Genomic DNA, 23,765 nt, shown 5'->3' with positions numbered 1-23,765 from the left:
TGGCTGCTGAAACCCGTCCGCCATACCTAGTGGAGCCCATCTGGCTGCTGAAACCCGTCCACCATACCTAGTGGAGCCCCTCTGGCTGCTGGAACCAGTCAGCCATACCTAGTGGAGCCCCTCTGGCTGCTGGAACCCGTCAGCCATACCTAGCGGAGCCCCTCTGGCTGCTGGAACCAGTCAGCCATACCTAGCAGAGCCCCTCTGACTGCTGGAACCCGTCAGCCATACCTAGCAGAGCCCCTCTGACTGCTGGAACCCGCCGTCAGCTATACCTAGCGGAGCCCCTCTGGCTGCTGGAACCCGTCAGCCATACCTAGCAGAGCCCCTCTGACTGCTGGAACCCGCCGTCAGCCATACCTAGTGGAGCCCCTCTGACTGCTGGAACCCGCCGTCAGCCATACCTAGTGGAGCCCCTCTGGCTGCTGGAACCCGTCAGCCATACCTAGCAGAGCCCCTCTGACTGCTGGAACCCGCCGTCAGCCATACCTAGTGGAGCCCCTCTGGCTGTTGGAACCCACCGTCAGCCATACCTAGTGGAGCCCCTCTGGCTGCTGGAACCCGCTGTCAGCCATACCTAGCAGAGCCCTTCTGGCTCCTGGAACCCGCCGGCAGCCATACCTAGTAAAGCCTCTCTGGCTGCTGTGAGCCATACCTAGTGGAGCCCCCTCTGGCTGTTGTGAGCCTCCGTCAAAGATACCTAGTGGAACTTCTCTGGCTTATGTCCTGTGAGCTGTCAGCCATACCTTGTGGAGCCCCTCTGGCTGCTGGAACCTTCTGTCAGCTATACCTAGCAGAGCCCATTTGGCTGTTGTGAGCCGCCTTCAGCCATACCTAGCAGAGCCCTGCTGGGAGCTGTTGTCAGCCATACCATGTTTCCATGGAGATGCACAGACACAAAACAGCAAAAAAAAAAGTGGAGAAAATTTTTTTTTTTTATTTAGACGGACGAAGCCTCGAAATGTCCACAAGTCACTTCACAATCTGTTGGTTTTTTCTCATCGTGAACTTTGTGCTGGGTCTGAACTTGGTCTTGTGCTTTTAGTGTTTCCGTTTTTATATCTACAGCTCAATAAGCAGCCACCCTGCAGTCGGAAAACTTGCACCATGTCATTAATCCCCCCATCCTCCGCCTCTAGAGGGCACGTGCAGCATCAGCGTGTACATATGCTTTTCATCTGTGTCCTTTTACCCTGCTTGTTCTTCCTTTCCTGTGAAGCCGCTTTCCCCCCTTCTATTTTCTAACCATTCTTAAAAATGGCGGATAAAGCAACATGCAACAAAGGGGGCTGTGCAAGACTTAATCAAATCTGTGAGGATCAGACTGCTCCCCGAGCTACTTCCCAGAATGCACTGCACCAGAACAAGCTGGAACTGCATTAAATCTGGCTGATCAGGACAGTGCCATACACTGTAGTGTCTGTTCTTGGTACTGCAGGTCAGATTACATTCACTTGAATAGGAGCTGAGCTGCAGTACCTGGAACAGCACTGTGCTGGCTCTTTACACTGCGCACGTCCACCAGGAGCTGCTAACTGGTGGGGGTTCTGAGGTTTGAGATTGATGACTCAAACATCAATGGTTAATACTCAGCTTGGATGCTTGCATTCTGCAGGCTTCAGCACTAAAAATCTTAAAGTAGTCCATACTTTTTCTGGCGCAGTGCACAATAATTTTCAGCCACCACAGATGAGCTCAGTTCATGTAAAGTATTGGGGTCCTCTCCAGTGGCATCTGCAAGTGGTAAGGACTTATAGGGACACTTAAGGCATATCCAAACCCACTCATGAAGAGAGTGGACACCTCAGGAGGAAGCCTGTCCTCTTGTGAATTTGACAGAACTGCTGTGCAGCTTTACACTCCCCCGGTATTGAGGACACAAGAAGCACATGACGCGGCATTGTATCCCCATCTTTAATTGACCACACGGTAAAGGCGAAACCACAATTTCAATCATTTGGTAACAACATTCGCATTGATAAAGTATTCCGACTCTTCACAAGCGGCGCGATCTGCGGCCAATCAAGTTCCATTCTTCCCGTCAATAGAAACAGTATAAAAATCTGGTTCCCAGGCGAGGAGGGTTGTGTCAGTGCTGTTTGTTGTGGAGCTGAAGGCATCGTTATGTCCGGGACAATCCACGGTTATCCAGATCTTTTACCTGTTGCAAAAGCAAAAAAAATAAGACGAGAAATGGTCACATTGTGATTACGGGCGATCAGGAGGTCTGCACCCAACAATGACCGCGGTCAGGAAGCGGAGAAAGCTACTGCCATTGGGACTCATTGTGCAATATACTATTTTTTTTTTTTTTTTTTCTTTGCATGGCCTTTTCTTATAGGAAGGAGCCATCTGTTGCGTTCCTGTGCACTTAAAGGGGTTTTCTATTTATCTTTTTATTGTATTTATTTGGGGCTAAAAAATATTTTTTGCAATTGGGTTTAATTATCAATTTTTATATCATTTTGCGTATACATGTTCTTTTCCTGCATGTTCAACTTTGCTCTGTGGCCATAAAACATCTGAGAGGCGTGCTCAGGACCATAGAGAGGAGAGTTCCGTACTCCTGACAGTCCTAGGGACCTCACTGACGTGTTCTCAGTTAACTCATTCTGCAGGCAGCAAGACAGGGAGAACAGAGGCTACAGAAGGCAAACTGTGCAACGTTTTTAATGAAACCCAATTGTAATAATGATTTTAGCCCCGTAATACATGCTTGTAAGAAGGGAGCTGAGAAGTCATGAAAATGATGAAAGCTATCCCGTGGATCATGCCCGTTCTGTGAGATACGCACTTTGTATATTCTGACCAGCCAGTGCTCGGTGGTGTAGGCTTCCTCCAAGACATCCAGCTCAAAGTCTTTGTTTCCAATTTCAGCATTTCTCACACGGTCGTAGCCAGGAGGTCGCTCTGTAAAGAAAAAGTTCATGTCTTTTAAGAAAATCCAACTAAGTGGTTTTTAGACTGAAGCGGTGACGTCAGGAGTCCCGAGCCGTGTCCTCTGCAACTTTCCAATATGCATCGTGTTTCCAATTATTAACAGTTTAATAACTTCTTGCTGCCGTCAGTGAATGGAAACAGTGATTGCATTCATAGTGTAAACCTAGAATTAATGCAGTGTATACAGCTGAAGGTTTCAGTGAAACAAGGTGTAGTAGAAAGTTGCAGAACTTTTACCGTTTAATGATTTTGCCTAGTTAGGGCCAGGAGAGCCCCGGCACACAGCTGGCCTAGAAGCCCTTTACGCGTATAGACTTTCGCAGGCCGCTCAGCGCAGAGGCGGCAGACCACCATTTCTTCCCAAGACGGTACTTACTGGCTTCTGTGTAAACTTGTCCAAATCGGTAGTAGCACATCTTATACATAAGGCAATTGAGCAGAACTGGGGATCCCTCTCTGTCCACCCTGAACTCCCCCGTGGGGGTGTAGTAATCGTGCTCCTTTATGTGTTTCCCGGTATCTGTGCTGCCACCAATTCTCACCATCCAAAGAAACTTGTTAATATCTGAAAAAAAAAGTTTAAGATACAGAAATAAGTACTGAGCTGCTGCAAAACTACAACTCCCATATGCCCTAACGGCAGTTTGTCAGAGAATGCTGTGAGTTGTAGTGCTGAATGTTGATGGCCTCCTTACATAACCAGAGAAAGGACATGGCTCACCGTCTGATGAATAACCGGTCAGGCCTCCAAATATAACGAGGACATAACTAACGTCCAGCTCTCGCATAATCTCATAGGCTTTCTCCTCAGTGGACGCCATCGCCTGGGAAGAGAGAGACAGGTCAGTGACATTGCACCCACCTGAGATATATATACTCTGTAGATGGAGATCTCTGCACCAAGCTAACTGTGATGTCAGCATATACTGGGAGTTGTAGTATTGCAATAAAATACTGGCTCATTCACACCAGACTTTATTGTGCAATAAAATACAATTCCTGGAGACGTTCCTGTGTCACATTCTATTAATGATTAAAACAAAAATCCTGTCCCATCTTTTGCCAGAGTCTTACCTGTCCCACCCTGGAAATGTGTGTGTTATTCCAGGTGTTATTGTCCACCAGGATCGTTCTGTTGGCCATAGCCGTGATCTGGTAGCCATAATCCCACCAGGACATCACCTTAGCATCCTGGAAATAAAAAAAAAGGGCCCATGATGTGTCCAGACTTCTTCTCTAAAAGCCATCAAGCTAAAGGTCCCGTCACACCTAGCGATGCTATAACGATCCCGACAGCGACACGACAGGGATCGTTGCTGCATCGCTATGTGGTCGCTATTGAGATGTCAGACAGTCCAATCTACCCAACGACGGAGCAACGATCTAGCGTGTCATAGCGACCTTTGTAACGATGTCGGTGGTCGTTGGGACCCTGTCACATTGCATGTTCCATTGACGATTCACACCTCGATGAGGGATGTACTGTGTGACGCTGTATTTACACAGGCGTGGATTGCGCTCCCTTTCTCACGCCCTCAGCTCTGAATGGTGGACGCTACCGCATCCTCATTGGCCGGGCATTTAAAAGGTGACGTACTAGCGCTCCATTTCATTGTTCTCGAACACGTCTTTTGGCTATAGCACACCCGAGTAACGGTCATCGGTGTCCTATTTGCGTTCACCGGCTGTCCAAATTGATTTACCTAGACGTAAATTCAGTGTTGACGGTATGTATCTTTGGGGTATATTTCGCTCTACTTGAGGGAGGGCTTTGGTTTCATCGCCTATCGTATGGTAAGCCCAGGTCAGGAACAAAGAACTGAAGCGATACTTTGTTAGCTTCTTTTAAAAGGAAGCCCGCCAATCAGGACGCTGTAGTGACCACCAATCGGAGCCGAGGTAGGCGAGGAAACGGGAACGCTAATCCCCGCCTTGTCTTGCTTCTGAATCGCTAACGAGGTCGTTAGGCTAGGTGTCAAACGTGACGATACAAGCGACTCAGCGGGACATAAGCGACCAAAGAAATGTCCAGACATTTCGGGCACGATCAGCGATACCCGGCCGGGGGGCTGGTTGCTGGTCACTGGCACACACAGCGATCTCGCTGGTAAGATCGCTATAACGTCACAGTTCTAGTGACTCAGCAGCGATCTCGCTTAGTGTGACAGGGCCTTTAGGAATGACATGATGCAACAGATTTTCCCCATTTTCTAACGGCAGCATGGTGCTGACAACCAGTGTTTATAATGCAGCACGTCCCCGTGTGTTATGCAAACGACTCTTATTGAGGAGACCGGACTTCGGGCACCATGTTACTTCTAGACAGGAAAAATCTGTAATGCCAGACAACAGTCAGTGACAAACAAGAGGATTTTGCTGAATTTTCTCCATCTCCAGATACTCCATTCTGCATTCAGTAAACTTTCAGCAGACTTGTTAAATTTAGCAGCACTTTAGTTTCCTGCATATCGATGGAGTCCAGGTCCTGAGACCACCACTGATTGCTCAAAAGGCCCAATAAGTGAACAGCCCTGAAGATTTGGCTTTGTAGACTGCACTTTTCTACTGTATCCAAGCTGTGCTCTGTTCACACTCGGGCAGGAGCTCTGCACGTGTCAGGGGTCTTGAGTGAAAGTTGGAGGAAATCGGGACTTGAAACTTAGGTTTATACTAATGGGGTTGAATAGTAACTATAAGTCTCCATTAATATACGTATATACAGCTATCCAGCACCACAGTCGGGGGTACCAGGATCAGCCGTGTAGCCTCACCTCGGGGGTGTTGTGCCGCAGCCAGTAATAAGCCTCTCTGAAATCATCAAAGATGATGCGGCTTCCGTCTCCGCCACGGGCAGAAAGCACAATGGAGGGGGAGGAATAGGCCTCGCTAGTGACCCAGGTGGAGTGGAATGTGTAAGTGACCAGAAAAAAAGCCATGACCATAATCATCCCGCTGGCGACCTGGTGATAAAAAAAAAAAAAAAAAAATCAGATCGTTAGTTTCACAAGACAAGAAATCCATTGGTGCTGCCATATTATAAGAAGATGGACAATCTCACCTCATTTTTAATGGGGTAGGTGGAATCCTGCTGCTTCTTTGTTTTTTTATCAGGACGGCTTATATCAAGGTTCTTCATGTACGTGGATAATACCTGAGATACCCCGATACCAGACAGGATGCACATGACGGGAGCCAAGACCAGCATCAGACGCACCTTTAAGAAAAGACGGAGGCCGAATTAATTGAATTAGCGATGGAACTGTATAAGCCTACAATGGTAATCCTGCATATGACAGGTCACAAATTAGGCCTATGTTCTCACATGGAGAGGACCAAAATCTGCAATAAAATGAACCCGTGATACATGTGGACTTTGCTGTGCATTTCACCACTGCAGGGGGGCGAATGCCACAGTATAAAGGTGCAGCTTTTCTGCAAGTTACCATTTTGCAGATTTTTGAAAACCACATTCTGTCTGGATGGTGCCATAAACTGCAGGTCCACAGAAGGTGTGAACACAGCCTAATCTTGTGCGATACGTCCTGGAGGACTACGTACCATGACAGCAGAGAAGTACATGCTGGTGACTCCGTACATGATGATGAATATTCTGGCATCAGACAGGTTGCTGAAGCAATAATAGAGCCCAACTGAAGGACGACACAAATGACGGCAGTGAGAATATGCAATCTACACAATATAAAATAATGCACTGCTGGGAGGGAAACTGCATCACTAAATGCCTCCTAGGACTAATAAAGGGGATTCCAGGCCATCAGTATTAGATCAGATAGGGTCCGATACGCAGAAATCCTATTGATCGGGCATCTGCAGGTCCAGGTGAAATCTGGAATATCTGCCACTACACGATGTCAGGAGCGAAGCTGCAGCATGGAGAATAGCGATTACATGGCGCATGGAGCCACACTGTTCTGGCTTCATAGTCTATATCCAGCCTCAGCTGACAACATCCGACCTGAGGTACCAGATGTTAAACGTGTCATCTTGGAAAATACCTGCACATATGTTCTTTATGGGAATATTGGTGTTTTAGTGGGAAGTGGTACCACACTGGAGAACAGCTGTGCACTGCACAGTAAGCCAAGTTATGAAGCAGCTGCTGTCCACACCCTAACCCAGCTGAGATGTAGATACTGAAACCAAGCATGCGCAGGGACTGGGCTCAAGGGCTGGGGCGTCACTGTGTATATCGACTAGTGCATTCTTATACGGTTTACTTTTATAGCATGTGACGTAGGAATCGCTAATTCGATATAAAATGAAGCATCACTGGACCTGGGAACATGAAGACAAGGAGCTGCAGATCAAAGTAGTAGGAGGACCAGGTAGTCGGCTGATGTTCAGAAACGGACGCAATGATGGGAATGTTGTTCTTGGCATAAGAAGGATCCAGGAGGGAATAGAAGCGGCCAGTCCACGGGGAGATTTTTCCTGGGAAAAAGGAAAAGTCAATGTCTGGACAAACAACGGAGGACATTTATCAATCCTGCCCTAAAGTTTGCAAAAGACAGAAGCCGCAGCACGTGCTGTATAGTGAGTGTGCCGCTCCTTGCTATACATGATAGAGACTCGTCCTTACACCCCCTAGTGTAATAACTGGCAGAAGATGGACACCAGCTCTTTACCTGTCAGCATAAGCACAGCTCCCACAGTGAGCAGGATGAAGCCCACCAGGGAGATGACGCTTCGGAAGAGGATCTCAAACTGCTGGGGGTTCAGCTTACTCCGTAGATAGTCCACAAAGGCGTGGATCTGACACAGACCGAACACGCCTAAGGCCGCCATGTGCTCAGAGGACAGAACAGGCTGTGTGCGACAGAAAAACACTGGTGTGACTGCGAGAACTGATGCATGTAGGAAAGACGGGTGGCGACGCTGCCTCTGGGGTCATTACCTGGAATCCCACAAAGGAGATCTGCATGGACAAAATGGTGCCTAAACAATACACCGTGCAATAGGCCACGTAGATGCGATGGGAGAAGCGTCCAGTCAGCATCAAGACAAGGACATGAAGAGGGATAAGATTGATCAGAAAGACATAACCTCCCCAGGACGACACCTGCGCACAAGCAGAAAGGCTTAGAAGAAAAAAAAAAACATAACAGACGGAATTTGATTTTTTTTTAAAGGGGTCATTGTAGCAGGACAACCTTTAATTTAAAAAGTCGTCCCTTTAAAAAAAATGGCCATAAAAGGATTAATATATTGGTATTACACTGCTAAATAGCCCCCAAAAATCAGACTGTAAAGAGATCTGCCGCTGCTTTCTGAAAGGTAAATACCCCGATAATGGCTGTGGCGTTTGCTCCGTCCTATTTTCCAACCATCAAGGATGGAAACGCTCTGATGAGGGCCATCACTGACTCCTATGGGGCAGTCCTGACGCACGGCAAAACATTAGATCTGCTTGCCAATGGCTTCCAGCGCCAGATAAATTGACCAAAGGCGAAGCGGTAAAAGGGGTGATCCATGAGGAGACTAGGTAAAACGGCCAGTCATCCTGGTAACCAGCAAGTGTCCTGTGCTAATGATTATCCTGGTGAACAATACCTGCATAGTCAGCAGCGACGAGAAGCCCTTTATTAAATCTTATTGGATTGATATTAAAGCTGAGCGAATATTGGTGCCGGACACGGGTTATTAATGTGCGAGTCACAGGGTCATGCACTCACCATGTAAAAGTAGGCGAGAGCACACATGGCTGCCCAGTAGATGGAGCCCGTCTTCACCGCCTTGATCCACATGTAATAAGTCAGCAGCATGCAGAAGATGGCGATACCTTATAACAGGGGAGAAGCCGGCATTACATCACACAGCAAATACACACAGGATGCAGCAACTTCATGATCAGTGCCGTCACCACTCACCTTCATTATCGTACGATCCAGCCACGGAACGGGAGATGTATCCCGGGACCACTGCAATCATTGCAGCGGCTAGTAACCCAGCGCCGGCATCCTGGGGGGGGGGGGGAGAGATGAGTATCAAACCTTTGCGGCTTTATACTAAACCTCATACTTTAATTATTGCATAATGATAAAAATGTAGTCTTGCTGTCACTGACTGGAAACATGCATTGTGCAAAACCAAAGGCTTAAAACCTGTCCTGATCTTGCCAGACTCGGAGCAGAATCTCAGTCCGTGTCATGCACCAGACTTGTCCATTTAGTAATGCTGGTTTTAGTTGTTCCTAATGGCAGCAGCTCGTGCGCTGACTGGTTGGAGCATTCACATGTCTGAACTTGGCTTAATACCGATCCGCAGCTTGTTACAACAGACAGCTCCCGTACACTGTAACGGGCAGTGCAGCCGTGTCAGCGGGACAAGATCCGAAGACTCACAGCCTCCGATAGGAAAGAAAAAAGGTTTCCATTCACTGACAGCAAGCACAAGCTTTGAAAAGAAGAAAAATGACAAAGTATAATAGAAAGTTTTAGAACTTTATCATTACTCCTATATTAAAGAAAAAAAACAACAACCCAGAAGGGGAGTACTTACTTTCAACTCTTTGGTCAGGTGGTAAGTGACAATAGTGGTGAAGGATGAGAAGAGAGGGGCGAGGAACACACATACATTCCTGATGTCGATGGTGACGTGAAAAAAGTGCAGAATGTGGTAGAACGCGGCTGATGTGATCATCAAACCTAAGGGGAAAAGAAAACATTCTTAACCCCTTAACGACCGCCGATACGCCTTTTAACGGCGGTAATTAAGGGTACTAAAACCACAGCGCCGTTAATTCACGGCGCTGTGATTTAATTGAATAGCGCCCCCCAGTGTCGGATTTTCTCCGGGGTCTCGGCTGCCAGGGGTAGCCGAGACCCCAGAGAACATGAATTGGTCGGTTTTTACCGACCCCCGCTTTTGCGATCGCCGTTATTAACCCTATAACGGCGACCGCAAAAAAAAAAAAAAAAAGCAGCGATTTTACATTTAATTTCTCTCTCCTCTGATGTGATCGCACATCAGAGGAGAGAGAAATAGGGTCCCCGATCCCCCCCCAGTACCTCTCCGTGGCCCTCCGTCCCCTCCCGGTGGTCCCACGTCCCGCCGGCATCCTCCGATGGGCGCCGCCATCTTGAAAATGGCGGGCACATGCGCAGTGCGCCCGCCGGGAATCTGCCGGCTCCGGCTGGCAGATTCCATTCATTATTTTGAACACTATGATAAACAATCATAGTGATCAAAATAAAAAAAATAGTACATAACCCCCCCGTTTATCACTCCCTTATATAGGCCAATATAATGAAATAAAGAAAAAAAATTTTTTCAGTGTTCCATTAGGGTTAGGGTTGGGCTAGGGTTAGGGTTGGGCTAGGGCTGGGCTAGGGTTAGGGCTCGGGTCACGACTAGGGTTAGAATTAGGGTTAGGGCGAACTAGAATTAGGGTTAGAATTAGGAATTAGGGTTGGGATGGGGTTAGGGTTGGAGCAAGAATTGAGGGGTTTCCACTATTTGCCAACTTTGGGGGTCTATAAATTGGGGTCTAAAAAAATCACTTTTGTGGAAATAAAAAAAGACTTTATTTTCACGGCTCTACGTTATAAACTTCTGTGAAGCACTTGAAGGTTCAGAGTGCTCACCACACATCTAGATAAGTTCCTTAATGGGTCTAGTTTCCAAAATGGGGTCACTTGTGGGGGGTTTCCACTGTTTAGGCCCATCAGGGGCTCTGCAAGCGCAACATGATGCCCGCAGACCATTCCATCAAAGTCTGCATTCCAAAATGGCACTCCTTCCCTTCCAAGCTCTCCCATGCGCACAAACAGTGGTTCCCCCCCACATATGGGGTATCGGCGTACTCAGGACAAATCGCATAACAATTGTGCGGGTATGATTTCTCCTGTTACCCTTGTGAAAAATAAAAATTTGGGGGCGAAAAGATCATTTTTGTGGAAAAAAATAGATTTCTTATTTTCACAGCTCTACGTTATAAACTTCTGTGAAGCCCTTGGGGGTTCAAAGTGCTCACCACACATCTAGATAAGTTCCTTAATGGGTCTAGTTTCCAAAATGGGGTCACTTGTTGGAGGTTTCAACTGTTTAGGCACATTAAGGGCTCTCCGAACGCAACATGGCATCCGATCTCAATTCCAGCCAATTCTGCGTTGAAAAAGTCAAACGGCGCTCCATTCCTTGCGAGCTCTGCCGTGTGCTGAAAAAGTGGTTTACCCCCACATATAGGGTATCAGCGTATTCAGGAGAAATTGTACAACAAATTTTGTGGTTGATTTTCTCTTTTAACACTTGTGAAAATAAAAAAAAATTGGTTCTGAAGTAAATTTTTTGCAAAAAAAAGTTAAATGTTAATTTTTTTCTTCCACATTGCTTTAGTTCCTGTGAAGCACTTAAAGGGTTAATAAACTTCTTGAATGTGGTTTTGAGCACCTTGAGGGGTCTAGTGTTTAGAATGGTGCCACTTTTGGGTATTTTCTGTCATGTACACCCCTCAAAATGACTTTAAATATGATGTGGTCCCTAAAAAAAAAATGGTTTTGTAAATTTTGTTGTAAAAATGAGAAATCGCTGGTCAACTTTTAACCCTTATAACTTCCTAAGAAAAAAAAAATTTTGCTTCCAAAATTGTGCTGATGTAAAGTAGACATGTGGGAAATGTTATTTATTAAGAAATTTGTGTGGCACATCTCTCTGATTTGAGGGCATAAAAAAGTTTTAAAATTGCAAAATTTTCGCCATATTTCCGTTTTTTTCAGAAATAAACACAAGACTTATCGAAGAAATTTTACCACTAACATGAAGTACAATATGTCACGAAAAAACAATCTTAGAATCAGCGGGATCCATTAAAGCGTTCCAGAGTTATAACCTCAAAGGGACAGTGGTCAGAATTGTAAAAATTGGCCTGGTCATTAAGCTGCAAACTGGCTCTGTCGCTAAGGGGTTAAATGTACCGGACGTCTCCGGGGACATGCACACAGCAGATTATTGCAGCACATCTTCAGAAAAATCCATGTGTTACATGAGGGTTTCAGCACCGATCTGTGATGAATGGACAAGCTGCAGAATGTGAACAGAGAACTTGCACAATGCTTAGATGCAACTTGTTATATTCTCATCCTGTATAACATGGAGGATCCACCACATGGAAAATCTGCAATTGATGTCACATTTGTCCTTCACGGGTCAAGATGCAGTTTTCTTTGGTTGCTCAGCCTGTCTGAACCTTGCCTAGTTACTGGGGGTACAAGGAGACGTTAGACTGTGACACTGGTCACTAAGAATGCGGCAAAAATCCAATGCAGTATCTTGCGACTCAATCAATTGTGCTATGCTGAGATGCAGCAGTGGCATGCCGCCATTTTTGGTACCACGGCCAAAGACCTGGTCTAGCCCCTGCCTAACTCAAACACTGTATACCTGGATAGATGGTTCCCCCAATAATTCTTCCCAGTGGGTACCATGCTCTGTCATCAAACCAATTATGGAACTTATAAAACCCTTCTTCTGCCAGGAACCTGGTGGTCCGATAGTTGAAATACCTGCAAAGGGTAAAAATGCAAGTCAGTCTCCCAAGTAGCAAAGTTTTGTATGCAGCTCTGGATGTGAGTGGAGTGACCTTCCATTACTGACCGACCGGTCACATGAGCTATATGTGCTGTATAGGAGACAGTACAATCCCTGATGGAAAGATTCACCTCCCAGTACAGGATGCAATGTACCACAACTTTGCAGGACCTTGGTGATCCGTCGCCATCGGACCAAAGGCCAAGGAACCTCCTCCTCCCTTGTGGCATCCCCAGCGCCTCTTCTAATTAGTAAACCCGGCTTGTGTCACATCGCAATGTAGTCATACCGCAGGGCGCCGGGGATTTCGGCAAGTAGGAGGCGACTGGGGTTCTCGTCTGGCAGCTGCACCTCGGTCCCTCCAAGCTTTTTGATCAACTCTAAATGGCACAGAACTAGGAAAGTGCAGAATATTGCATGCAGCTCTGGCGGTGATGAGGTCAGAGATGTCCCCAGGCATATGCAGATTATACCTCAATGCAGCCTGTAAAATAGGGGCTCAGAATGTTCACCCCGCTATAATGAAGGTGCCCCTGTGACTGGAGGAGGCGAGACATAAAAGGATTCTGGGTGTGGGATAAACCTCATCATCACCACCAGCATCATCATCATCATCATCTCCTCCTCCATCCAGGTCCGCACAGTAACCAGTCTGTCCAGTCAGACTGCCTCGTGGTAATAAACAGGAACTTACGGATCAAATTCGTGAATGACACTTTCAAATCTCAAGACGGAGAATAACCTGGTGGAAAAAGCTGCGGGAGAGAGGGGGGAAAAAAAGCAAACATTACCACAGAGAGGAGGGTGCGGAGCACTGGGGAGGGCGGATGATGGGAATACTCACAGAGAATGGCAGCCATGGACAGGATGAGGAGCTTAAGAAGAGTGTCCTGCTTCTCGTAGGACAGCCGCAAGAATCCTAACCGAGTCATTTTCACATGTAGGGAAGGGACACACAACACTCAAACACCTGGGAAAAATAGGAGAAAAAACAAATCTATAACCAGACGTCGACACAGTCACCCGGACGAGCACAGGGTTACAGACAGAGCAAGGCAGCGAAAAGTCCAACAGCAGCACAGTGTTACAGCAGATAAGTGGTCTAATCTAATTTAGGGCTCCCTGAACATAAAGCTAGCAATGGTCTCCTTCATTCTCAGCTTTTACACAATAGCTGCACTTTGCAGAAGCTTTTATCCGGCACTTATGATAGAGGAAACTATGAGAACTCCTGACCCAGCACATCAACCCTGGGATGACAGATCGTTAAATGCCCGCACACACCAGCACGGGAGGATGCTCAAATCAGTGTATTGATCACTATCAGCCAGCGCAGTGCAAGCGCCCAGGTAATGCCAGACACAGAGCCGCTATCAGCAAAGCCCCGACTACCAGGCACTACAGAACTGGGCTGACAACACCAGCAAGGACTCCAGAGGTACTGACCCCCGACCTGCAACTCCCCAGCAGTGAAATACTACAACTCCCAGGATGCACCAATTCGGGACCCATTTCTGTGACCACTGCTGGCCATAATGTAACCTTATCATAACCAGCAGCGGGCGACAAGAACAGGAAGGACAACCTGCACTGATGGCTATGTAAGGGAAGATGTGCTGATCTCATATCAGAAAAGTCTCACAGAATAGCACAAGTGTCTGATAATCTATGTCGGATCAAACCACTATGTGCAAAACTAGTCAACTCCCCAGATTCTTCATGTAGTTCCCACATTTACTGATCCTATTATAGCCCCAGCCCCCTAAGGAAGCCTGCCATGGCGAAACGTGTTGGGGCGGCTAGATGAATATTTTAGTTAGCACTTGTGTAACCTGTGTATATCCTAGTAAATGGATACTCTGAATAAGCTGGTTCAGCCAGTATTATACCCAAGAGCAGCACTCATTCTGCTAGTGCAGTCACTGTGTACATACATTACTGATCCTGAGTTACACCCTGCATTATACATCAGAGCTGCACTCACGATTCTGCTGGTGCACTCACTGTGTACATACATTACATTGCTAATCCTGTACTGATCTTGAGTTACCTCCTGTATTATACCCCAGAGCTGCACTCACTATTCTGCTGGTGCCGTCACTGTGTATATACACATTACTGATCCTAAATTATTATTATTATTATTCAAAGAGGAGATCCCAAGAGGGAAAAAAACACCAGATTCCCGCGCTGCTATATTTCAACCATCAAATAGAGGAAATCCAGTAGATTGTGGAAATTGGTTCCAATATCAGTACTTTATTTATGGTACATACAGAGACAACGCGTTTCGAGGTCCGTTCAATGACCTCTTCTTCAGGTCGGATGTCATTCCTGTACATCCGACCTGAAGAAGTCACTGAACGGACCTCGAAACGCGTTGTCTCTGTATGTACCATAAATAAAGTACTGATATTGGAACCAATTTCCACAATCTACTGGATTTCCTCTATTTGATGGTTGAAATATAGCAGCGCGGGAATCTGGTGTTTTTTTTCCCCTCTTGGGATCTCCTCTTTGAGTAATGGAAGCAGACGCTGTCTGTCTACACCATCCTGCTGCAGCTTCATTGTGTGTGACTAAGCGCATACAGTAGTTGTGGCTTTACACAACTATTGAGGGTGAGTACCCTGCACAATTTAATTTATATTCATTATAGCTGCACTGGTAAGGCCCTATGGGCGCGCTTTTGTGGATTCTTTTATCTGTAAGTTATTATAGCGCCATTTATTCCATGGCGCTTTACATGTGAGGAGGGGTATACATAAAAACAAGTACAGTAATCTTAAACGATACTAGTCACGACTGGTACAGGAGGAGAGAGGACCCTACCCGCGAGGGCTCACAATCTACAAGGGATGGGTGAGGATACAGTAGGCGAGGGTAGAGCTGGTCGTGCAGCGGTTTGGTCGATCCGTGGTTACTGCAGGTTGTAGGCTTGTTGAAAGAGGTGGGTCTTCAGGTTCTTTTTGAAGGTTTCCATGGTAGGCGAGAGTCTGATATGTTGTGGTAGAGATTTCCAGAGTAGGGGGGATGAGCTGGAGAAATCTTGTGGGAAGAGGAGATAAGAGGGGATTATAGAAGGAAATCTTGTGAGGATCGGAGGTTGCGTGCAGGTAAGTACCAGGAGATGAGGTCACAGATGTATGGAGGACTCAGGTTGTGGATGGCTTTGTATGTCATGGTTAGGGTTTTGAACTGGAGTCTTTGGGTAATCGGGAGCCAGTGCAGAGACTGACAGAGAGGAGAGGCCAGGGAATAGCGGGGGGACAGGTGGATTGTTGGGTAGCAGAATTTAGAATAGATTGGAGGGGTGCGAGAGTGTTAGGGGTACTTCACACTAAGCGAGATCGCGGATGCGTCACCGATTTTGTGACGCGCCAGCGATCTCGCTGTGTGTGGCATGCATCAGCGACCGCACCCCCCCCGTCGGGTATCGTTGATCGTGCAGGAATGTCCTGGGCCATTTTTTGATCGTTGGTCTCCCGCTGGCCAGCACGCATCACTGCTTGTGGCAGCGGGAGACCAACGATCAGCGAGCTCCCAGCCCTGTAAGCAGACGCTGGGAGCTGGTAGCCAGGGTAAATAGCACTGTGCACGCTTAGTTACCCGCTGTTTACGCTGGATACCAGCATCCTCACTGGTCCTGATCGCTGGTGAGTCTGCTTGTTTGAGAGCTCACCAGCAATCGTAGCGATGCACCAGCGATCCTGACCAGGTTGTATCGTTGTCGGGATCGCTGGTGCATCGTTTAGTGTAACGGGACCCTTAGAGGGGATGCCACAGAGCAGGAGCTTGCAGTAGTCAAGGCGGGAGATGATGAGGGCATGGACTAGTGTTTTTGCAGATTCTTGGGTGAGGATTATACGGATCCGGGAAATATTTTTGAGTTGAAGTCGGCAGGAAGTGGAAAGGGCTTGGATATGTGTTTTGAAAGAGAGATCAGTGTCAAGGATTACCCCGAGGCGGTGAGCTTGTGGGACTGGGGAGAGTGAGCAGCCATTTACTTTAATGGATAGTTCTGTTGGGGGATGGAGATGGGGGAAAGATGATGAATTCTGTTTTGTCCATATTAAGTTTTAGAAATCTAGCGGAGAAGGATGAAATAGCAGAGAGACATTGTGGGATTCTGGTTAGTAAGGAGGTGATATCTTGTCCAGAGAGGTAGATCTGTGTGTCATCAGCATAGAGGCGATACTGAAAGCCATGAGATTCAATGATATCTCCGAGGCCGAAGGTGTAACTGGAGAAGAGATGGGGCCCTAGGACTGAACCTTGCGGGACCCCGACAGATAGGGGGCAAGGTGAGGAGGTGGTGTGTGAGTGGGAGACGCTGAATGTCCGAGTTGTTAGGTATGACGAGATCCAAGATAGGGCCAAGTCAGTGATGCTACTGCCAGTGATTATACTCCAGAGCTGGACTCTCTATTCTGCTGGTGCAGTCACTGCGTACATACATTACTGATCCTGAGTTACATCCTGTATTATGCTCCAGACCTGCAATCACTATTCTGCTGGTGCAGTCTCTGTGTACATACATTACTGATCCTGAGTTACATCCTGTATTATGCTCCAGACCTGCAATCACTATTCTGCTGGTGCAGTCTCTGTGTACATACATTACTGATCCTGAGTTACATCCTGTATTATGCTCCAGAGCTGCACTCACTATATACATACATATCTTGTATAATAGTCGAGCGCTCTACTCATTCTGCACTCAGAGCTGAAATTTTCCAGCATTCCCATCTTGTGCAGTGTCTGTATACCGCGAGTTCTCTGGTGATTTGCATTCTGGGAAGTCCCCTCTAAACACCACTTCTGTACAGTCATCTGATGTACAGGATCTATCGGCTTCCTTGCATTATAGGAGCCCTGTGAAGCCGTTAGGGTGATCATGTAAGATGACATGATGGTGGTTGTAGTCCCACATCCTGTCTGCTAATGTACCAGTACTGGGCAGGATATGACAGGATAATTGCATTTTTCAGCACCCACGACGCCATTATTGGTGGCATCACCAGACACACAAAACTACAGAAGTATAACCCCCCAGCAGCTTGCTTTGGGGAGGTCTGCTGGGACCTCTATTAATCAGTTGCAACCACTGAGGGGTGCGCATGTGATTATTTGGGTCACTCGAAGTGATGCAAAGCAAGGTGGGTCCGTCACTAGAGGGGGCTGCAGGGAATCCCCAAATTTAACCTGAATGCCCCAAGAACATTTGACAAGGGCCCTGCCCAGATAAATCCCAGCTATGACTACAGCGCCCCCAGCAGCAGTGCAACTGCATATACAAGCCCCTGCACCACCCAGCCCTGCGAGACCAACACAGCGCTCTCTACAGGCTGACCATATACAGGAGCTGCACACAGAGGTGGACACTGCTGAAAGCTCCAGGACACCGGGGGCTTCATGTTCCCTCACTTGTCAATAACTCATCTAGCAAAGCAACTATGTAAGGTACAAAAGGTGAAGCAATATATAGTGCTGCCTCCTGCACATACAGTGCCATCCCCTACAGGAAACAATACATAGTGCTGCCTCCTGTAAATACAGTGCCATCCCCTACAGGGCATAATATATAGTGCTGCCTCCTGCACATAGTGCCATCTCATACAGGAAACAATAGATAGTGCTGCCTCCTGCACATACAGTGCCTCATACAGGAAACAATAGTGCTGCCTCCTGCACATACAGTGCCATCCCCTACAAGATACAATATATCTAGTGCTGCCTCCTCCACATACAGTGCCATCCCCTACAGGAAACAATACATAGTGCTGCCTCCTGCACAAGCAGTACCATCTCACACAGGGCACAATACATAGTGCTGCCTCCTGCATATACAGTGCCATCCCCTACAGGGCACAATATATAGTGCTGCCTCCTGCACATACAGTGCCATCCCCTACAGGGCACAATATATAGTGCTGCCTCCTGCACATACAGTGCCATCCCCTACAGGGCACAATATATAGTGCTGCCTCCTGCACATACAGTGCCATCCCCTACAGGGCACAATATATAGTGCTGCCTCCTGCACATACAGTGCCATCCCCTACAGGGCACAATATATAGTGCTGCCTCCTGCACATACAGTGCCATCTCATACAGGATACAATATATAGTGCTGCCTCCTGCACATACAGTGCCATCCCCTACAGGGCACAATATATAGTGCTGCCTCCTGCACATACAGTGCCATCCCCTACAGGGCGCAATATATAGTGCTGCCTCCTGCACATACAGTGCCATCCCCTACAGGGCGCAATATATAGTGCTGCCTCCTGCACATACAGTGCCATCCCCTACAGGGCACAATATATAGTGCTGCCACCTGCACATACAGTGCCATCCCCTACAGGAAACAATACATAGTGCTGCCACCTAAAAATACAGTGCCATCCCCTACAGGGCATAATATATAGTGCTGCCTCCTGCACATACAATGCCTCATACAGGATACAATACATAGTGCTGCCTCCTACACATACAGTGCCATCCCCTACAGGGCACAATATATAGTGCTGCCTCCTGCACATACAGTGCCATCTCATACAGGAAACAATACATAGTGCTGCCTCCTGCAAATACAGTGCCATCCCCTACAGGGCATAATATATAGTGCTACCTCCTGCACATACAGTGCCATCTCATACAGGAAACAATACATAGTGCTGCCTCCTGCACATAAAGTGCCATCCCCTACAGAGCACAATATATAGTGCTGCCTCCTGCACATACAGTGCCTCATACAGGATACAATACATAGTGCTGCCTCCTGCACATACAGTGCCATACCCTACAGGGCACAATATATAGTGCTGCCTCCTGCACATACAGTGCCTCATACAGGATACAATACATAGTGCTGTCTCCTGCACATACAGTGCCATCCCCTACAGGGCACAATATATAGTGCTGCCTCCTGCACATACAGTGCCATCTCATACAGGATACAATATATAGTGCTGCCTCCTGCACATACAGTGCCATCCCCTACAGGGCACAATATATAGTGCTGCCTCCTGCACATACAGTGCCATCCCCTACAGGGCACAATATATAGTGCTGCCTCCTGCACATACAGTGCCATCCCCTACAGGGCACAATATATAGTGCTGCCTCCTGCACATACAGTGCCATCCCCTACAGGGCACAATATATAGTGGTGCCATCCCCTACAGGAAACATAGTGCTGCCTTCTGCACATACAGTGCCTCATACAGGATACAATACATAGTGCTGCCTCCTGCACATACAGTGCCATCCCCTACAGGGCACAATATATAGTGCTGCCTCCTGCACATACAGTGCCATCTCATACAGGAAACAATACATAGTGCTGCCTCCTGCACATACAGTGCCATCCCCTACAGGGCACAATATATAGTGCTGCCTCCTGCACATACAGTGCCATCTCATACAGGATACTATAGTGCTGCCTCCTGCACATGCAGTACCATCCCCTACAGGGCACAATATATAGTACTGCCTCCTGCATATACAGTGCCATCCCCTACAGGGCACAATATATAGTGCTGCCTCCTGCACATGCAGTGCCATCCCAAACAGGGCACAATATATAGTGCTGCCTCCTGCACATGCAGTGCCATCCCCTACAGGGCACAATATATAGTGCTGCCTCCTGCACATGCAGTGCCATCTCATACAGGATACTATAGTGCTGCCTCCTGCACATACAGTGCCATCTCATACAGGATACAATACATAGTGCTGCCTCCTGCACATACAGTGCCATCCCCTACAGGGCACAATATATAGTGCTGCCTCCTGCACATACAGTGCCTCATACAGGATACAATACATAGTGCTGCCTCCTGCACATACAGTGCCATCCCCTACAGGGCACAATATATAGTGCTGCCTCCTGCACATACAGTGCCTCATACAGGATACAATACATAGTGCTGCCTCCTGCACATACAGTGCCATCCCCTACAGGGCACAATATATAGTGCTGCCTCCTGCACATACAGTGCCTCATACAGGATACAATACATAGTGCTGCCTCCTGCACATACAGTGCCATCCCCTACAGGGCACAATATATAGTACTGCCTCCTGCACATACAGTGCCTCATACAGGATACAATACATAGTGCTGCCTCCTGCACATACAGTGCCATCCCCTACAGGGCACAATATATAGTACTGCCTCCTGCACATACAGTGCCTCATACAGGATACAATACATAGTGCTGCCTCCTGCACATACAGTGCCATACCCTACAGGACACAATACATAGTGCTGGCTCCTGCACATACAGTGCCATCCCCTACAGGGCACAATATATAGTGCTGCCTCCTGCACATACAGTGCCATCCCCTACAGGGCACAATATATAGTGCTGCCTCCTGCACATACAGTGCCATCTCATACAGGATACTATAGTGCTGCCTCCTGCACAAGCAGTACCATCCCCTACAGGGCACAATATATAGTACTGCCTCCTGCACATACAGTGCCATCCCCTACAGGGCACAATATATAGTGCTGCCTCCTGCACATGCAGTGCCATCCCAAACAGGGCACAATATATAGTGCTGCCTCCTGCACATGCAGTGCCATCCCCTACAGGGCACAATATATAGTGCTGCCTCCTGCACATGCAGTGCCATCTCATACAGGATACTATAGTGCTGCCTCCTGCACATACAGTGCCATCCCCTACAGGGCACAATATATAGTGCTGCCTCCTGCACATACAGTGCCATCTCATACAGGACACAATACATAGTGCTGCCTCCTGCACATACAGTGCCATCCCCTACAGGGCACAATATATAGTGCTGCCTCCTGCACATACAGTGCCATCTCATACAGGACACAATACATAGTGCTGGCTCCTGCACATACAGTGCCATCCCCTACAGGGCACAATATATAGTGCTGCCTCCTGCACATACAGTGCCATCCCCTACAGGGCACAATATATAGTGCTGCCTCCTGCACATACAGTGCCATCCCCTACAGGGCACAATATATAGTGGTGCCATCCCCTACAGGAAACAATACATAGTGCTGCCTCCTAAAAATACAGTGCCATCCCCTACAGGGCATAATATATAGTGCTGCCTCCTGCACATACAGTGCCTCATACAGGATACAATACATAGTGCTGCCTCCTGCACATACAGTGCCATCCCCTACAGGGCACAATATATAGTGCTGCCTCCTGCACATACAGTGCCATCTCATACAGGAAACAATACATAGTGCTGCCTCCTGCACATACAGTGCCATCCCCTACAGGGCACAATATATAGTGCTGCCTCCTGCACATACAGTGCCATCTCATACAGGATACTATAGTGCTGCCTCCTGCACATGCAGTACCATCCCCTACAGGGCACAATATATAGTACTGCCTCCTGCACATACAGTGCCATCCCCTACAGTCCCCTACAGGGCACAATATATAGTGCTGCCTCCTGCACATGCAGTGCCATCCCAAACAGGGCACAATATATAGTGCTGCCTCCTGCACATGCAGTGCCATCCCCTACAGGGCACAATATATAGTGCTGCCTCCTGCACATGCAGTGCCATCTCATACAGGATACTATAGTGCTGCCTCCTGCACATACAGTGCCTTCCCCTACAGGGCACAATATATAGTGCTGCCTCCTGCACATACAGTGCCTCATACAGGATACAATACATAGTGCTGCCTCCTGCACATACAGTGCCATCCCCTACAGGGCACAATATATAGTGCTGCCTCCTGCACATACAGTGCCTCATACAGGATACAATACATAGTGCTGCCTCCTGCACATACAGTGCCATCCCCTACAGGGCACAATATATAGTGCTGCCTCCTGCACATACAGTGCCTCATACAGGATACAATACATAGTGCTGCCTCCTGCACATACAGTGCCATCCCCTACAGGGCACAATATATAGTACTGCCTCCTGCACATACAGTGCCTCATACAGGATACAATACATAGTGCTGCCTCCTGCACATACAGTGCCATCCCCTACAGGGCACAATATATAGTACTGCCTCCTGCACATACAGTGCCTCATACAGGATACAATACATAGTGCTGCCTCCTGCACATACAGTGCCATACCCTACAGGACACAATACATAGTGCTGGCTCCTGCACATACAGTGCCATCCCCTACAGGGCACAATATATAGTGCTGCCTCCTGCACATACAGTGCCATCCCCTACAGGGCACAATATATAGTGCTGCCTCCTGCACATACAGTGCCATCTCATACAGGAAACAATACATAGTGCTGCCTCCTGCACATACAGTGCCATCCCCTACAGGGCACAATATATAGTGCTGCCTCCTGCACATACAGTGCCATCTCATACAGGATACTATAGTGCTGCCTCCTGCACATGCAGTACCATCCCCTACAGGGCACAATATATAGTACTGCCTCCTGCACATACAGTGCCATCCCCTACAGGGCACAATATATAGTGCTGCCTCCTGCACATACAGTGCCATCTCATACAGGAAACAATACATAGTGCTGCCTCCTGCACATACAGTGCCATCCCCTACAGGGCACAATATATAGTGCTGCCTCCTGCACATACAGTGCCATCTCATACAGGATACTATAGTGCTGCCTCCTGCACATGCAGTACCATCCCCTACAGGGCACAATATATAGTACTGCCTCCTGCACATACAGTGCCATCCCCTACAGGGCACAATATATAGTGCTGCCTCCTGCACATGCAGTGCCATCCCAAACAGGGCACAATATATAGTGCTGCCTCCTGCACATGCAGTGCCATCCCCTACAGGGCACAATATATAGTGCTGCCTCCTGCACATGCAGTGCCATCTCATACAGGATACTATAGTGCTGCCTCCTGCAGATACAGTGCCATCCCCTACAGGGCACAATATATAGTGCTGCCTCCTGCACATACAGTGCCTCATACAGGATACAATACATAGTGCTGCCTCCTGCACATACAGTGCCATCCCCTACAGGGCACAATATATAGTGCTGCCTCCTGCACATACAGTGCCTCATACAGGATACAATACATAGTGCTGCCTCCTGCACATACAGTGCCATCCCCTACAGGGCACAATATATAGTGCTGCCTCCTGCACATACAGTGCCTCATACAGGATACAATACATAGTGCTGCCTCCTGCACATACAGTGCCATCCCCTACAGGGCACAATATATAGTACTGCCTCCTGCACATACAGTGCCTCATACAGGATACAATACATAGTGCTGCCTCCTGCACATACAGT

At 47.7% G+C, this 23,765-nt stretch overlaps 2 protein-coding genes across 2 annotated transcripts in view; both read right to left on the bottom strand.

Moving 5' to 3' along the window:
• Positions 1-1,900: 1,900 nt before the first annotated feature.
• Positions 1,901-13,456, bottom strand: STT3A (STT3 oligosaccharyltransferase complex catalytic subunit A). The gene is made up of 17 exons (XM_073584945.1): positions 13,331-13,456; positions 13,181-13,241; positions 12,340-12,461; positions 9,460-9,605; positions 8,829-8,919; positions 8,634-8,740; positions 7,856-8,020; positions 7,587-7,767; positions 7,237-7,392; positions 6,499-6,590; positions 5,999-6,154; positions 5,712-5,900; positions 4,015-4,131; positions 3,662-3,764; positions 3,317-3,505; positions 2,795-2,910; positions 1,901-2,161 (listed from the first exon to the last, which is right to left on the bottom strand). Exons 1-17 carry the CDS (start codon positions 13,416-13,418, stop codon positions 2,123-2,125), a joined length of 2,118 nt encoding a protein of 705 aa, XP_073441046.1. The 5' UTR covers positions 13,419-13,456; the 3' UTR covers positions 1,901-2,122.
• Positions 13,331-23,765, bottom strand: part of EI24 (EI24 autophagy associated transmembrane protein) — a 33,413-nt gene continuing 22,978 nt past the window's right edge. The window contains exon 11 of the mRNA XM_073584953.1: positions 13,331-13,456. Within this exon, the coding sequence (XP_073441054.1) occupies position 13,456 (1 nt within the window). The 3' untranslated portion in view covers positions 13,331-13,455. The remainder of the gene's footprint in view (positions 13,457-23,765) is intronic.

The sequence above is a fragment of the Dendrobates tinctorius genome, unplaced genomic scaffold (genome assembly GCF_039654945.1).
Source record: "Dendrobates tinctorius isolate UK_male_01 unplaced genomic scaffold, ASM3965494v1 ptg000086l, whole genome shotgun sequence".
Taxonomy (NCBI): Eukaryota; Metazoa; Chordata; class Amphibia; order Anura; family Dendrobatidae; genus Dendrobates; species Dendrobates tinctorius.
The sequence above is the reverse complement of the archived record's forward strand: the minus strand, read 5'-3'. Positions and strand labels throughout refer to the sequence as shown.